The sequence below is a fragment of the Gekko japonicus genome, unplaced genomic scaffold (genome assembly GCF_001447785.1).
Source record: "Gekko japonicus isolate JY-2015 unplaced genomic scaffold, Gekko_japonicus_V1.1 scaffold651, whole genome shotgun sequence".
Taxonomy (NCBI): Eukaryota; Metazoa; Chordata; class Lepidosauria; order Squamata; family Gekkonidae; genus Gekko; species Gekko japonicus.
The window spans coordinates 893,047-911,472 of record NW_015161970.1 but is presented as its reverse complement, the minus strand read 5'-3'; the positions used below and the strand labels follow the sequence as shown (position 1 = coordinate 911,472).

General features: G+C 46.1%; 1 protein-coding gene across 3 annotated transcripts in view; it reads left to right on the top strand.

Moving 5' to 3' along the window:
- The first annotated feature begins 600 nt into the window (after positions 1 to 600).
- PDGFD (platelet derived growth factor D) overlaps positions 601 to 18,426 on the top strand; it is a 223,542-nt gene continuing 205,716 nt past the window's right edge. For all 3 annotated transcript variants that reach the window (XM_015429664.1, XM_015429665.1, XM_015429663.1), the window contains exon 1: positions 601 to 909. In XM_015429664.1, the coding sequence (XP_015285150.1) occupies positions 786 to 909 (124 nt within the window). In that variant the 5' untranslated portion in view covers positions 601 to 785. The remainder of the gene's footprint in view (positions 910 to 18,426) is intronic.

Below are 18,426 nucleotides of genomic sequence, written 5' to 3'. Positions count from 1 at the left end.
AATTCCCTAGCTCGGGTACTGTTCTGCAGTGCAGCCGGGTTGCTCCTTTTCTTCCCCCCGCGCCTCCCCTGCCCCGTGGCCAGAGGCGCCTGTGTCGCCGCCGCCGCCGCCTTTCCTCCGCGCGGAGCTGTCGCCGGTTTGTTTTCCTGCCGAAAGGCACTCGGCGGCTCGCACCAGCCGTCCAAGCCGCCGAGTGCCGCCTGCCCTCCGCGGCCATCCAGCCCGGGCGGAGAGAGCCCCCCGCCTGAGCGCGCCCCGGCCGAGGCAGGCGCCTGGACAAAAGTCTTGGCGAAAGTCTGCGCGGCGCTGCAGAGCGAAGAGGGGCGTCGGGGACAACGCAGCTCGCCAAGAGTAGAGGCGGCGGCGGCGGCGGCGAGGGGGGGGGAGGCGTTGCAGGCTGCCGCTGGTGAAGCCAGCCCCCCGCAGGAGGTTGGGATCCGGCTCCTCATTAGGCGAAACACTTTTCTCTCTGGATTTCGAGCCGCCAGTAGAAAACGAGAGAGAGAGAGGAGGCACGTGGGGGGGTGCAACCTGTCTCCAGTTCTTGCTACAACTTGGCAAAGAATATTTCCCCCTCCCTAACTGCATCCCTGCAAGCCAGCCAATAAAAAAAGTTATTGGGGATTCGCTTGGAGAGTAGATCGAGCGAGAGCGCAAAGAGGCGTAACTATCTGCTCGCTTTAAGCAAAAGTATACCGAGAACGAAGATCTCTCCTTTGGAAGAGGGGAGTCGCGTTTGATCTGTATTCTTGGAGCCGCTGTGTGCCAAGCACCAAGGGGTCCCGATGCAACTGCCGGCGCCCTTCCTCCTTTACGTCGTGGCCTGGGCCAACTTTTGCCACCGCCACGGCTCCGCCGCCCAGAGCGGATCTATCCGAGCGCTGCGAGCCTCGAACCTGCGGAGAGACGGTGAGTGATACCTTCTTTCTCTGGCTACAGCTTGGGACGTGGGCTGGAGGACCAGGCGGACGCCAAAGCCTGTTGGTTGTGGAAAGGCGCCCCCTGCAAGTTCTCTTGAGAGGTGCAATTGAATGAAGAGAGAACAGGTGACAAGGTGAATTATGCGTGTTGGGGGGGTGTCTGTCATTGTACCCCCACACACACTTCAGCAATGACTTTTTCAGGAATGCTTTGGTACATCTGAAGAGGTGAGCAGTGACTCATGAAAATGCATACCCTGCCACATATTTTGTTAGTCTTCAAGGTGCCACTGGACTCTTGCCCTTTTCTACTGCATTTGGTACATGAACCTCACATCTAGAACTCACAAAGCTATCATTAAGCCTGGTCCAGCTACAGCTCATTCTTGGATAGGCATCATCAGTCCATAGATAGCTGTTGGGTTTCTTCCTACAGAAAATGCTTTCCGTCTAAGAAAGGCAGAACTTTGGGAGGAACTCGAGCCCCTCAGTAGATCATCACCTGCGGCAGTGGGCCATGCTGGTTTATCACTCTGGGATGCAAACCTGCGCAGGGTTACTGGAGAGTAAACCCCATTGAACCCAGTAGGGTCCGCTTTGAGTTAAAGATGCATTGTCACACATCTCTAGAGGTCTAGGAAGATGTTCTAGAAAAGGTAGATGTTATTGCCAGGACATCCAAGGGAAGACAACAGGAATCGGGTGTGCTGCAACACTTTTAAGTTTCATTTCATAATCACATTCTTTGACTTTGTGGGCAGGTTGGGGTGCGCCAAGAGCTGAAATGTGCACATTCTTCGGGGACTGGACGGATTGCCTGGCTTTGATCCTTTCCCCCCAGTTACATGTGGGGCCACGTAGCACGCCACCAATTCCCAACATGGAAGATACTTACATGTAGGAAACTTCATGAAACCAGGACTTAGATGATAACTGGGTTATCATCCAATGTGTGGGACATTTATGAGTGTGTGAAATATACATACATGTAATGTGCATGCACTGGAAAGTAGTATATACAGAGTATTATGCAAAGGATCATTGCAAATGCTGGACTACATTTTATCAATACTGAAGTGCTTTCCATGTTATGATGGGGAAACTGAAGGTATGACCCTTGCAAAGTACACAGTATAGGTTCATCAAGGGGTGGGAACCCAATGGATAGACATCTGAAAGAGACCATTGAGTGCTGATTCTAAAAAGACAGGGGCTGTGTTCAAATTTATCTGAAAATTGCACCCTCTGATCCAGGAGACATGCCCCAACAAGTGAGTGGCCAATGACTCTTAGGTCAGTGGTAGTGTATACTCTGTATGCATGATGTCCCAGGGACCAGTCTCCAGCATCTACAGCTTCAAGACCACAATAGCAAGCATGGGAGTGAGAATACTTTGTCTGGGACGTTTGAGAGGCATGGTCATTCAGAACGGATGGCCAGTAGTATGGTAGCTTCCATCCAGATGTGCAGAGATTGCTGGTGGTTTCAGATCCAGACAGCCCTGAATCAGGTTCAGTTTTCTTACATTTCCACTAGAGTGTTTGAAAGTTGGGCTGTTGGAACCTGTGCAGAATAGGATGGCTACGATGGTTACTGCATATTGGTGTTCTTCCAATGACTTCATTCTGTTGGGTGACTGTACACAAAACAAAAGGTTATTTGCTAGCTAGAGAGTGGAAGTGGATGATTGTCTGAAGTCATCCTGTGAGCTTTAGGGAAAGCATGGTTTTCCTGATGAGTAGAGCTTGTTCTCCACAGGCTGAAAATTGTGATTGCATTTTGAAATAGCCTGTTCCGAGCACACGAGAGGTGGTCTTTAATTTTTCTTTCATCTCCTGCAATCTCATATTTTTAATACTTTCCAGATGAAAAAGGAATCACTGCTGGCTGCAAACTTCAGAGTGCAATTTATGGAATATTTCCATGGGACTGTAAGGAATTAATGGATCCTGACCATTGCCAGTATCTAAAATGAGAGGTGCTGGAGCCCAGGTGTGCCTAGGACATCTTCAGACCCCCAAACACCAGCCTCTTTAATTTTAGGGAGAGGGTTGGCAGACAGGATGGTCAGGTGTAACAATGATAGGAAATACGTTCTGCATAGATCGTAAGCTACCACTTTCTTCTTACTATATCTCTGTTTCTTGAACTTTTTGAACTTGTACCCCCCCATTCTAACATAGAGTTACTTAGAACACGTGGACCCCTAATGACCAAACTAGCAGCAGATATCTGACCATGTTTGTAGATGCTAGCATGCCACCTACTGCCAAATGCAAGAGTCAGTGAACTGTAAGTCTGGCTTAGACTTCTCAAAAATGGAGCAAGGCAATACCTCCAAGCCCCTTAAACAAGAGAAAGCAACAGCTCTTCTGGAGCTCCTTTGGGGCCTCCATCACCAGCATTGTCACTGGTGATGGAGGGAAGCGGGAGGGGTGCATAAATCCATCCATAAATCCAGTGTGGATGAATGAGGGTCCTCTTGCCAGCATTGTCACTGGTGATGGAGGGAAGGATCATCTCCTTCTTGGAACATCACTTCTTCCCCAAGATACCCTCTCTTCCTCAGAGAACCTGTTCCATAGGTTGATGATCTAGAGAAGTTATAGGCTGTCTCCATGCTTGGGAGCAGAATCCTGGCACAGAAAATGAGTTCCGTCACTCAGCATGCAGTAGCTTTGCCAAAAGTACTTAGTGGACTTCTTACCTCTAGGATGAATGTCAGACTGTCTGAATGGTGTCTTTTTTGTCAGTTTGTAAAGCATCTACCAAAGAAGAAAAGCTTCACGATAGCTCAAGCTTACACTGGAGCGGGGTCTTTTGATGCCAGTTGTTTTATGATGGCTGAAGGACACGATGCTAGCCCATAGTAAAGTGTAGGCACTGTTCCTCTGCTGGTCTACCTCGCATTGGTGATCTCCACAAATGTTACAAGCCAAGATTTCAGTCAAGCAGCTTGTGGGATCCTCTCCCTTTTCGTGGCCCTGCTCTTTGTCTGCACGCTGTGCTGAAACTCTTGCAGCGGCACTCATGGGGTGTCGTAAGACTGACAGTGATTCAGACAGAACTAAAAGTTTGAGGTATTTCTGGGGTTTTTTTCTTTTCTTTCACAGGGAGTGGAGCGAAAGAAGGAATGCAGGAGGGGGAATAGGCAGCGGTGAATGGATCCTGCCCCCCACTGTGTTGATTTTAGACATGCAAGGATTTACAGCTGCAAACAGCTGGAGTTCAGTACTTCTCTATAGCAAATATTTACGAAAGAAAGCCCTTGTAGGAAAAGTAGCAAACAGGTCTCAAAGAAGCCTGAAGGGTTGGAATAGGGGTATTATCTCTCAGACAGACTAGTTTTCCTTGGTCAATGAGCTTCTGTTTCATTTGTTTGCATTGCAAGACTTCTCAGGGCGCAACTGGATGGGGTTTCCCTCCCTTCTTGCTTCAGTCAAATTAGACATCCTGGAGAAATTCCATGGGGGGGGGAGTATACAATAGTGCAGGCTATGATGCCATACTAATAACTTGGCCTTGTGGCCTTTGCAACCTGTTCTGGTTCCACAGCGATCCCCGTCAATGGGAGGCATGATTTGGATTGACCTCTGACAACTTACTGAGCAGGCTCATATGCTCTTTGTTCCCATCCCTGGTCATTGCGCAGTGACGTTTGCAAACTCTGTCTGGTATTCACTAGGAGAAACCCTGAGCCACTAAACTAGAAGAGGCCAGATCCTCACCAGATGGAACTCCATGGCCACGGTGCTGGTGGAAAGTGCCATTGAGTCACAGCTGACTTAGAACATAAGAACATAAGAGATGCCAATGTTGGATCAGGCCAAAGGCCCATCCAGTCCAACACTCTGTATCACACAGTGGCCAGAAATACCAGGTGCCATCACTATACCTTGTGGCTAATAGCCACTGATGGACCTCTGCTCCATATGCTTATCTAATTCCCTTTTGAAGCTGTCCATGCTTGTAGCCGCCACCACTTCCTGTGGCAGTGAATTCCATGTGTTAATCACTCTTTGGGTGAAGAAGTACTTCCTTTTATCCGTTCTAACCCGACCGCTCAGCAATTTCATGGAGTGCCCACGGGTTCTTGTATTGTGAGAAAGGGAGAAAAGTACCTCTTTCTCTACCTGCTCTTTCCCATGCATAATCTTATAAACCTCGATCATGTCACCCCTCAGTCGTCGTTTCTCCAAGCTAAAGAGCCCTAAGTGCTTTAACCTTTCCTCATAGGGAAAGTGTTCCAACCCTTTTATCATTTGAGTTGCCCTTTTCTGCACTTTTTCCAAAGCTATAATATCCTTTTTAAGGTGTGGTGACCAGAATTGCACACAGTATTCCAAATGAGGTCTCACCATTGATTTATATAGGGGCATTATTATATTGGCTGATCTGTTTTCAATACCCTTCCTAATAATCCCCAGCATAGCATTGGCCTTCTTTATTGCAGTCACACACTGTCTCGACATTTTCAGTGAGTTATCTACTACAACTCCAAGATCTCTCTCTTGATCAGTCTCTGCCAGTTCAGACCCCAACAACATGTATTTATATTTAGGATTTTTGGCTCCAATGTGCATCACCTTGCACTTGGTCACATTGAACCCCATTTGCCATGTTGACGCTTACTCGCCCATCTTTGACAGATCCCTTTGGAGTGGACTTACGGAGACACTGCAGAGTTTTCAAGGCAAGAGACATTTGGAGGTGGTTTGCCATTGCCTGCCTCTGCAGGTGGTCTCCCATCCAAGTACTAACCAGGGCTGACTCTGCTTAGCTCCCAGGATCTGATGAGATCAGGCTGTCCCGGTCCATCCTGGTCTGGGCCACGGCCCCTGAACTCGAGACAAATCTCAAGATGCTACCGCGTCAAAGAGTGTTTGTCTATAGGATCCACTGTACACTGGGCCAGACAACCTAGCAAGATGCCACCACAGAGCTATCACAACCACTAAAAAGTGCTTCGGCAAACAGGACAAAATAATAGCAGCTCTTTTCTAGTATTCCTTGAATTTAAACACCTTATAGAACTGCCGTGTAGCTTCTAAGGGTGGGGGGAGTGCTGGGACCAGATTGTACTGGTTTAATATCCTCCTGCTTTGTTTTTTTGGGGGAGGGACAGGTTTGGCCATCGTCCCTCTTGTTTCTCCCTTAGAAATGAATAGTCCTTGCTGGGGAAACAGTCTGTGGCTGAGGGCTTGAGAACAGGCTTTGCATTCAGGCTGCAGGTGCTGGGAAAAGGCCTTTGTCTCAGACCCTGGACAGCTGCCACAAGCCAGAGTAGACAATACTGAGCTACAGGAGCCAAGGACCCAACTTGGTATAACCCCTTTTCATGTCTCTATATTCATTCACTCCTACCTTCGATAGCCCAACCCTCCTTACCTTACCTGGGATCTTACAAGTGTGTGTGTGCGTGCTGTGTCATGATGTACTCCACTCCACCAGGATTCTGCTCCGGACCACTGATATCTAAAAAGGTAAAGGCTCCCTTGCTCGAAAGCCAGTCGAGTCCGACTCTAGGGTTGCGGTGCTCATCTCCGTTCCAAAGCCGAAGAGCCAGCACTGTCCGAAGACGTTTCCGTGGTCATGTGGCCGGCATGACTAAACGCCAAGGCACACGGAATGCTGTTACCTTCCCACCGAAGTGGTACCTATTTATCTACTTGCAATTTCTTGCTTTCGAACTGCTAGGTTGGCAGGAGCTGGAACTAGAGACAGGAGCTCACTCCGTCATGCGGCACCCTGGGTCTTGAACTGCTGAACTACTGACCTTCCACAGCCTGCAGTTCAGCGTCTCAACCACTTGAGCCACCACAGCTCCACTGATCCCAGCTATTATAATCCACATTGTGCTAGTTATTACTTAGTCTAGACTGAAGACCTCCCTGTTTGCACACGGCAGTGTGGACAATGGTAGGATTGTGGCAGATGTACGTGAAGCTGCCTTGTACCTAATCAGACCGCCGGTCCATCAAAGTCAGTATCGTCTACTCAGAATGGCAGCAGCTCTCCAGGGTCTTAGACAGGGGTTTTTCACATCACCTACTGCCAGATCCTTTTAACAGGGGATGCTGGGGATTGAACCTGGGACCTTCGGCATGCCAAGGAGACGCTCTGCCACTGAGCTACGGCCCCTCCCAATGTCATGTGCACTGTTCCTGTCTGGCTCTCCACTCTCACCCAGTAGGGCTCCATTTACACATCACTCGGAATTGTACTATCATGGCCCTGAAGCAGTCGTTTGTACCTGGATTGTCTTGTCTGCACAGGCAAATCTAGTTGTGAACAATTTATTTATTTATTACTTTCAATTTATAGACTGCCTTGCCGGGCAAACAATTGCTATAGTGCAACAGTAGTGCAATATCCAGACATATGTGGCTGGAGCCTGGGTGTCCACAGAAAGCACTGTTTTCCAGGGACCCTTTTTGTACTTACAGTTGTGTGCCACACTCTCCCTGTATTTGTCTAAATACTGCCAAACTGGCTCTAGCGAATACAGTTCCTGTGATGTTTGGTGGTGTCCTAACCTCCTAGCTGGGAATTGCTGACACAAAGTAGATGAGTTTCAAAAGGTCTGTCCTGAACATGTTCCAATATTGCTACTTTAATTACAACGCAAGGACAGAACCTAATTCAGTAAAATACTCTGGGCTCATGTCCAGGTTCCGGCAACCTTAACGTGCAGATTTGCAAAGACATCTCTAGGGGATCCAGGTCCTTTGGCTGCTGCAGAATACAAGGATTAGAGGTCGGGAGCCCGGTGGCCCCCCCCCCCCCCAAGTTCTTGCAGACAATGGAAAAAATAGCCTTTTGGCTTAGTATTGCCAATAGCCTTGAGGAAGGAGACATTTGTTTTGAGATGCTTGAATATGGTGATTCCATGTATCCCTTTCACCAGATAAAGGCCCCTTGTGGGCAAAGACCAGTGTTTGGACACCCAGGGAGAAGTTGTCTTGTGGGGCTAGAGCTTCCAGAAGCAAAAGTCTAATTGAAGAGAGACAGAAGAAGAAACCTCCACTCTGCCGTAGAAGCTTGCTGGGTGACCTTGGCCCAGTTACTCTCTCTTCACTTGTCCCGCCTCACAGGGTTGTTGTCAGGAGAATGAAATAGAGGAGAGGCTAGTGATGTAAGCTGCTTTTGGTCCCCACTGTGGAGAAAAGTAGGGTATAAATATCTTATTAATCCCAGCGCAGCCTTTTGTTTTATTGCATGCAAGTACAAATGCTGACTGAGCTCATGGGAGTCATTATGGGGATTGCTTAGCCAGTGGAGATGCCAGCAGGAGGGGGACAGAAGGTAGAAAAAGGTGTGCGGGGGGGGGGCAAGAAGAGTAAGGGAAGGGTTGCTTTGGGTGTAGGGTTGCCGCCCTCCAGGTGGGGCCTGGAGATCTCTTGGAATTACAAATCATCTCCAGATGACAGAGATCAGTTCCCGTGTATAAAATGGCTGCTTTGGAGGGTAGACTCTATGGCATCGTAGTGTACCATGGTGAGGTCCCTTTCCTTCCTCAAACCCCACCCCAGGCTCCGCCCCCAAATATCCAGGAAATTCCCATCCCAGAGCTGGCAACAGTACTTGTTCCCCTCTTTCCTGCACACCCCACACCCCTGTACAATGGGAAACAGCCTCTGCTTTGCTGAAAGCCATCTTGGTGTAGAGGTTAAGAGGAGCAGACTCTAATCTGGAGAACCGGGTTTGAATTTCCCACTCCTCTACATGAAGCCAGCTGGGTGACCTAGGGTCCGTCACAGTTCTGTCAGAGCTGTTCTCTCAAGAGCAGTTCTCTCAGCGCTCTCTTTGCCCTACTCCCCTCACAGGGTGTCTGCTGTGGGGAGAGGAAGGGAAGAAGATTGTAGGCTGCTCTGAGACTCCTTCAGGTAGTGAAGAGTGGGGTATAAAAACCAACTCTTCTTCTTTTTTTTAATATGATTTTTTATTTTCAAATACATACACCATCCATAAACAGACAAAACCTACCATAACATAAACAAATAACATAACATATACATATAACAGATAACCAACTCTTCTTCTTGTAGTACCCTGAGAAAGATTGCCAAAAGGGAGCATTTTTCATGGGTGGAAAAGGGTTTGTGAAAAGTGTGCGCACACATACATTTTTGGGCTCAACTCTCTTCTGCAACTTCCAACAAAACCGCTATTCCTCTCCATGTCTCCCCCTCACCCCCACCTAATTGCAGTGGGAGGCTAAGGCTGAGAGTTGGTAGCTTGCCTCCCATTTCTGGGCTAAGTCGAGATTTGAACGTGTAACTTTTCGTTTACAATGGATGTGTTTAACCACTGCACTATCTCATTAGCTATATTGTTGTCTCTGAGAACTGAAGAAACTAGGGAAATTACAACTCTGACTTAGCCGTAATCAATACAATGGAGTTCAACAAAAGACCCAGCAGTGGCCGGCCTGTTTTATCAGATAGATGTATATCACGCTAAGGCAGATATTTCAATTATAAACCCAGCAGCAGTCTTGGGAGTTAGAGCAGCTTTTAAACTGCTGAATGGTATTATCGGCACCAACCTTTGAGAACTCCCTAAAATGTTCTCTTTCCTTTTTTAAGAATAATTTTTCTTTAGTTCATAGAATTTCATTCTTCTTTAAGGACTGCATGATTGGGACCAAAGATAGCAGGCAGACACACTGGGAATTATCTGTGTGAGGAGATGAAAGAGATATCCTTTCTGCTACTTCAATAATCTGTGCAATTTTGATAATCTAAATCTACCTCATGTCAGACCTTTAAATTGTGCTATTGCAGTGTTTCCCAAGCATCTGACAACTGAGGTCCCTTTGCCTGAATTAAAATGGTGGCTGCCAATGGTTACTGTCCTTATCTTGTCTACTTCTGAGTTTTGCGTAGAAATTTCACAGCATACTTCACAGCCTTTTAACTCATTATTCAACCCCGTGTATGTACTTGCTGACGAAAGAGTCACTTCATACATCTGTCAAAGCTTATTCTTCAAAAAAGCCACAAGACTCCATTTTGGTTTTGCTGCAGTAGACTAAGATAGCTACCTCAGTGGAATTTGCCACAGTTCCATGGAGGCAACTTCTTATATTTCTGCCTATTAATGAGACCAGAGGCCTACTGAGGGGGGGGGCATGATTGCTCTCTTTAAGTATTTGAAGGACTGTCACTTAGAGGAGGGCAGGGAGCTGTTCCTGTTGGCAGCAGAGGAGAGGACTCGCAGTAATGGGTTTAAATTAAGGGTGGGAAGGTACCGACTGGATATTAGGAAAAAAATATTTACAGTAAGAGTTGTGCAATAGTGGAATCAGCTGCCCAGGGAGGTGGTGAGCTCCTCCTCACTGGCAGTCTTTAAGCAGCGGCTGGACAAACACTTGTCAGGGATGTTTTAGGCTGATCCTGCGTTAAGCAAGGGGTCAGACTAGATGGCATGTATGGCTCCTTCCAAATCTGTGATTCTGTGAACAGCCTATCAACGTTTTGGGCATGCTTTCTGATTGGCGTGCCTGGGACTGAAGGAGGGTATCACCGCGACATCTTTACATCATTGAATGGTCTAATCATGCCCAATCCAGGGAAGAGGCAAAATGACACACCTCCAGTACAGGCCAATTAAAAAGAAGGCAAAAGCAGAACAGTTAAATCATGCAGAAACATAGAAAATGACCTCTTTTTCGGATGGCTACTCTGCGCTTACAGGAGCCTGTGTTTATTTAATGTAGTCCTTTCTCACTGCACACAAACAGCAGTGTTCCCTCTAAGATGTAGAGTCCTGTGAGCAAAAATTCTACTTTTTGAACTACCGGCATTAAAGTTGTGAGCAGGCGATTTGGCTACTGCATAAATTAGTTTCCTCTGGAGCCCTCCTTCCTGAGCTAAGACAAAAATGTGTGAGCCGGAGGCTAAAAAACTGTGAGCTAGCTCACACTAACTCAGCTTAGAGGGAACACTGCTCTCAAGATGTACTAGTGTGACCCTGCACATGGTCTAGGAGTTTGTGTGCTGGATTTCAAAAAGGGATGATGACTTGCTTACACTTCAACACCTGATTAAGTGTTTTCCATATTGCTACCACCACCCCTCCCCAATTTTAACCTTCTTTAGATGCAGCAAAACAATGCAGTGGTTTCAAAATTCACACTTCAGAAACAATATTTATGAATGTAAACCTGCCTGCCTGCCTGCCTGCCAGAAAGGTTACTCGAGGCAACGAACAAAATATTTTTGAACTGTGTTAACTTTGAATAACATCCAGCCAGATTAAATCAATTAAAACCACAAAGCCTGTGCTGGCAAAATAACCAGATTCCCTCAAAAGATGTACAGAATGAAACTAGGAATGCCAACTATGGTTTTGGAAATACTTGGAGATTTGAGGATTGAGCCTGGGAGCGTGGAGTTTAGGGAGGGGAGGGGACCTTGGTAGGGTATGATGTAGGCTTCCCAAGTCCCCCCGGGGGGCGGGGAAACCCCACCCCCAAAGCACGCGACATGCCCGGCGTCAGCACGTCACCCGGAAGTGACACAGTCGCGTCGGGCGCGTTGGCGGCGGGGCTGTGGTCATCCGAGGGAACACTATATGGTTTTCCCTCGGATGGTTGTGGCCTCGCCCCCGGCATGCCCGGCGTGGTTGCGTCACTTCCAGGTGACATAATTGCCGGGGGGGCGCTTTGCGTGCACGCATGGACTCCCGGAGCAGCGCTGGACTCTACATACGGTAAGGACTTGGCAACCCTAGTATGATGTCATGCAGTCTACCTTCCAAAGCAGCCATTTTCTCCAGGAAAAATGGAATGACTGTTTTAAATAAATAAATAAATAATAAATAAATAAATAAGTGATTAATTTTAGTCTGGAGGTCAACTGGAATTCTGAGTGATCTCCAGCCCTCACCTGGACATTGGCAACCCTAAATGAAACTGTTTATGCTCAGTATGGAAGTTTAAGTAGACTGAGCCAGTTGTCCAGGGTGAGGGACCACTGGAATTATCTGTGAGCCCTCTGGAAGCTGGGGAATGGCTGCTGTAGAACCGCTTCTCTTTAAAGGGCACCACAGCTGATCGACAGAATCCCTGGAAGGCCTGAAAAGGATGTTGAAGAGGACCATAGAGCTGGCTGGCAGTGTCCCTGACTTCTCATGAGGAGAAGAACCCATGTAATAGGCCAGGTGAGGCAGGGAGGAAGAGTGGGTGAGGGAAGCAGGCTAAGGAGGATGCTGCTTTTCTCCACTGGCTGCACCAGAGAGAGCTAGGAAGAGGTAGGACACTGGAGACTGAGAACTCGCCCTCTTCTGGGGTTGCCAGCTCTGGGTTAGGAAATTCCTGGATATTCAGAGGTGGAGCCTGTGCAGAAAGGGGTTTGGGGAGGGGAGAGAGGGATTTGGGGAGGGGAAGGATCTCAGTAGGGCATAATGCTATAGAACCCACCCTCCAATGCAGTCATTTTCTCCGGGGGAGCTGAGCTCCACGGAAGTTGGGAACCTTTCACTCTTCTTTCTTCTTGCAGGCCCTCTGAGGTTGCTACCTTTGGTGGCCCAATGGAGGGGCAGGAAAAGGACACCTGGGTGTCACATACCTGTCAAGCTAAGCAGTACCATGCATGAAAACCAAAGCACCACTGGAAAGGGTATATTCGTTCTGATTTGGGAATTCCCATGAAGGTTGGCCAACACTTTGATAGACAGAAAATAATCTGTGTGGACAGAGTTTAGGAAAGATGAGGCTAAAGTTATGTATTGCAATGGCTATAGGTTTTCCATGTGAGCAAGTAGCAGCCCAAGCGAGCAAGCCTTTTTAAAAAAAATAATTTTGGAATGTGGCACGTCTCTCTGGTTCTGGTAAGTAATAAATTCTCGGTGACATCAAGCTTCCTATCGTACATGAGTAATTCCTGGTTTCATTCCTCAGTGCTGGTCTTTGTTTCTCTTTTTTTAAAGCTGGCTTCCTACATTTGTGTTTTGGTACACGTCACACTTGGAATGGTGCGCGAGAGCAAGCTTGGCCTTCTGAATAGACTTCCTGGCATCCCCGATACCCTGCAGCTTAGACTTTGTGAAGCTGAACTCCGTGAGAAATATATTTGAAAAAAAAAACTTGTTGGAAAGCTTAAAAAACAATGAACCTGAACTCAGTCCCTCCCTCTGAAATAATAAGTGCCAAAATTCCACATCACGGTTAGTGCTAACAGAGCTGGTCCTGTCTTTGTAAAGGAATTTGCTATTCGGAAGGTACCAAGAAATTATCTGGAATGTGCTAAGTAGCGTTGAATTCTGTATCTATAGAAATTGGCTGCATATTTGCCATCTGCAAGCACCTCCCCCTCCAGGGCTGCTGTGATGTCACAGAATGTTCAGACGTTTGAATGGCTAAGGGCAGGGGTCATTTCCTGCAGGAAGTGGAGCCTGAGCGGTGGGTGTTGCCTTCTGACACACTTCCAGTGATGTCAGGGGGTGTGGCATATGTAAATAATTTATGCTAATGAGTTATGCTAATGAGCTCCTCCACCTCTTTCTCTACAAAATGACCCCTGGCTAAGGGAGAACGATTGCCGATGGAATAAAGAACATCAGTATAATCATCTTGTGTATTGACTGGTCCAAACTGTGTTCATGATTGAACAAGCAGCGCTCAGGGATCATGAGCTGAGTCCCAGGGAATTGTTTCCATTCGCTCTAGTGAGATGCAGCTGACCTAAGTTATTTCCAGATCATCTGGTGGTGACATGATCATGACAGGAAGTGCTGTTTATTTTTCCCCACAAGTGTTCAGAGTTGTATCGCAGGTCAAGGAAGGTTCAGCTGAAAGGAGACATTCTGAATTATCATAGGTGGCTTACAACCAGTCGGGATCAGCTGCAATCATAAAAGAGTAACTTGCAGATATATTTGGAGAGCACTCAGGTTCTCTCCTGGCACCAGGATTTGGGATAAGCTTAATCTGGAAGAATTTTGTGACCTGTATTATGATCTGTAAGGTTCAGATGACTGTAGGATATAGGGGTGCTTCCCACAGCACTAAGGAGGCCAGGTCTCCCACAGTAGTGAGAGACTTCCTGGCCCTGAGCCCTGCTTCTCCACTGCTGCTCAACAGGGCAGTGGGGATAAATGGAGGGAGCAATTCAGTGTTGCACATTGACCGGAAGTGATGGTACAACATTCTAGATAAATCCTAGAGTATCAGCCTGACATGATTACATCACTTCCGGCTTTGTGCCATAAGTGGCATTGCTCATTGGCTGAACACCAAATCCATTGTTCCCCACTCCCCGATTTCTCTTGTCATAGTGTCAACTAGGGTTTACAGCCCTACAGAGCACATTTTGAAAGCATAATCCTGGATTTAAAAAATTTGCAAATTTAATAATTAAGAAGAAATTGGATTTATATTCCACCCTTCATTCGGAGTCTCAGAGTGGTTTACAAGCTCCTTTCCATCCCCCTCCCCACAACAGACACCCTGTGAGGTACGTGGGGCTGAGAGAGCTCTTTTGCGAACTGCTCTTTTCAGAATGGCTCTGACAAAACTATGGCTTGCCCAAGGTCATCCAGCAGCTGTGAGTGGAGGAGTGGGGAATCAAACCCGTTTCTCCCAGATTACAGTCTGCACACTTAACCACTACATCAAACTGGCTCTCAGTAAATCAAGCTTTTCTTTGGAAATGTGTGTGTCATAGACATGCACTCAAAGTATCAGTATCATCTGGAGTGATTTGTAATGTGTGCTCAATGGCAAAGTTATGTTTACTGCCATATCATATACAGAATGGCTTTGGAGCAGCAATTCCATTATCCGTAAACTACCTTGATACCAGTATGGAAGCATCATACAATATTCCCAAATTACAGAGTACACAAGGATAGCTGCTAGAAGTTAACTTCAAGGAAGCAGTCATCTCCCCATATCGGAAATAGAGCCAAATAATTAAAGGGAGGTCCCAAACACATTTTTCTCACAAGCAGGTTCAGATTTGAATTTTCCGTCTATGGATTATGGGTTCTGTTGGATTTAAGGATTTTATAAACAGTGCAGAAGTCTGCTGAATTCCACAAGTTTTGCTTAAATATTCATCAATAAAGAGTTAAGATTTAATTTTTTAAAAAAAGTTTGTTGTTTTAAAGTACAAAAAATGTCAAAACAGGCCTAGGATATTTGTTTATTTGTTTCTGTCATTTATAGTTCTCCTTTTTCACTGAGGATTAAGACAGATTGCACGGTTAAAAACAGTGCAATACAACAAGCAACTCAATACTGGATTACAAAATCAGAGAGAATATACTAGAAAACTCTGTATGCTCAATAAAGGAGGATTACAAAATTGGAGAACAATGCAACAACACAGTATAATATATAACAATCAATGCAATGAAGACTGCTAAGAATTTAACAGACAATACCGAATTAAGTAAAATGATGAGTTTTAGTAGACCAAATTGGTGGTCCTACAGAACAAGAGAATCATTGTGCCTGTGTGTGTGAGAGAGTATGTGACGTGCTGTCAAATCATTTCTGATTTATGGCAACCTTATGAATTAATGACCTCCAAAACATCCTGTCCTGTCATTAATGGTCTTGCAAACTGAGGGCCATGGCTTCCTTTATTGAGGCAATCCAGCTCATGTTGGGTCTTCCTCTCTTCCTGCTGCCTTCAACTTTTCCTAGCATCATGGCCATTCCCAGTGCCTCTTGTCTTCTCAGAATGTGACCATAGTACAATAGCTTCAGTTCAGTCACTTTAACATCGAGGGAGAGTTCAGGCTTGATTTGTTCTAGAACCCACTTCTTTGCCTTTCAAATGAATCCATTTCCTTCCAGTCATTGTCCAGTTTTCACACTTCGACATAGTAATCGGGAATACTATGGCAGGAGTTATCTTGATTTTGATCTTGGCTGCCAGCAACATGTGCTTTTCTGTATTGGCCTCACTTGTTGATATAGCAATATCCCAGTTTCTTGAGTTCGGTGAAACTGCATAATTTTGTGAAACCTGGAAGACTGCACGTGAGTGAAGGATATCCTACTACACTCCTTGTACAGCCTGTCCTTTGGGACACATATAGAAACTATTGAACTAATTTTTCCCTAAAAGGCTTGTGCTGTAACCTAAGAGAGCTAGTTCCTTGGATCAATAGCAGGCCCTGAGAACCAGGAGGTCCAGGTGCTCAGGCAAGTTTGGCTACATTGGAGAGGATGGAGGAGCTTACTGCTCTCAGGAAATAAGACAAGATGGGGTACAGAATTGGGACAAGAGGGTTGTTTGAGAACAGTGGTGTTATTAAAAGTTGGTATGCTGTTGGAGTTATTTTGTGGTTCCTGTCAGACCCCCTCTGATTTTAGTAGTATGATTAAAATCAAATACAGATTTCTGTGGTTTGGAAAACACAACTTCCCTTACTAGGATTTTAAAAAAATGTTCCAGCAGCTGTGATTTGGTGTCATTCTAATAGCATTCATTGTACTAGGACAACTTAACCCCACATACATGTGTTCCCTTTGTTTTTTTCCAGCAAGGGACACAAAACATGCCAAGTTCTTTCTCTTGCTATTTTCAACATCTTAGCTAAACTTCTTAGGCAACCAGCATCCTAGTCATTTAACCTCACATCTTTTCCCTGAGAACCAGGAGTTCCAGGTGCTCAGGCAAGTTTGGGTACATTGGAGAGGATGGAGGAGCTTACTGCTCTCAGCAAATAAGACAAGCTGGGGTACAGAATGGGGACAAGAGGGTTGATTGAGAGCAGTGGTGTTATTAAAATTTGGTATGCTGTTGGAGTTGTTTTGTGGTTCCTGTCAGACCCCCTCTGACCAGCCCAGTGACTTGTGTTTAGGAGCGCAGACTCTAATTTGGGAGAACCGGGTTTGATTTCCCACTTCTCCACATGCAGCTGCTGGTGTGACCTTGGGTCAGCCACAAGTTATTTCAGAGCTGTTCTGGAAAGAGCAGTTCTTGAAAGAGCTCTCTCAGCCTCATCTACCTCACAGGGTGTCTGTTGTGGGGAGGGGAAGGGAAAGGAGATTGTAAACCGCCCTGAGACTCCTTTGGGTAGTGAAGGGCAGGGTATATATCCAATCTCCTCCTCCTCCTCTTCTTCTTTGTCATTGTCATCATCATCATCTTGGACACAAAGTCCTCAGGATAGAGTTACCAATTTCCAGGTAGTGGCTGGAGAACTTCCGCTACTACAACTGATCTCCAGGTGACACACACTTCCGGTGATGTCAGGGGGTGTGGCCTTATGACACACTTCCGGTGATTTCAGGGGGTATGGCATATGCTAATGAGTTATGCTAATGAGTTCCCCTAGCTCTTTTTCTACAAAACGACCCCTGGTTCTAGAACCCACTTGTTTGCCTTTCAAATGAATCCATTTCCTTCCAGCATTGTCCAGTTTTCACACTTCGACATAGTAATCGGGAATACCATGGCAGGAGTTATCTTGATTTTGATCTTGGTTGCCAGCAACATGGTCTTTTCTGTATTGGCCTCACTTGTTGATATAGCAATATCCCAGTTTCTTGAGTTCGGTGAAACTGCATAATTTTGTGAAACCTGGAAGACTGCACGTGAGTGAAGGATATCCTACTACACTCCTTGTACAGCCTGTCCTTTGGGACACATATAGAAACTATTGAACTAATTTTTCCCTAAAAGGCTTGTGCTGTAACCTAAGAGAGCTAGTTCCTTGGATCAATAGCAGGAAATCTGTCTCATTGGGTTTTTCCCCCCAATTGTAATGATTGTGCACATTCAAATTGTTGTGGCCTGCAATATAAATGGTTTCATAACAGAATGCAAAGCTGCTCCCTGCCCACGATGCAACAAGAAGTCAGAGAGCTCAAAAGTGTATGTGGTTCTATCTAGCCAGCATGCTTCTTGGATTTCACAGTGGATAAAAATGGGGGGAAATAATGTGGATATGCAGTATTAAATTCTGAAAAGATGAGAAAATTGTTGTTTAGACAGCACCCTGGTTTGTACTTCTTTTTTAGTAGTATGATTAAAATCAAATACAGATTTCTGTGGTTTGGAAAACACAACTTCCCTTACTAGGATTTTAAAAAAATGTTCCAGCAGCTGTGATTTGGTGTCATTCTAATAGCATTCATTGTACTAGGACAACTTAACCCCACATACATGTGTTCCCTTTGTTTTTTTCCAGCAAGGGACACAAAACATGCCAAGTTCTTTCTCTTGCTATTTTCAACATCTTAGCTAAACTTCTTAGGCAACCAGCATCCTAGTCATTTAACCTCACATCTTTTCCCTGAGAACCAGGAGTTCCAGGTGCTCAGGCAAGTTTGGGTACATTGGAGAGGATGGAGGAGCTTACTGCTCTCAGCAAATAAGACAAGCTGGGGTACAGAATGGGGACAAGAGGGTTGATTGAGAGCAGTGGTGTTATTAAAATTTGGTATGCTGTTGGAGTTGTTTTGTGGTTCCTGTCAGACCCCCTCTGACCAGCCCAGTGACTTGTGTTTAGGAGCGCAGACTCTAATTTGGGAGAACCGGG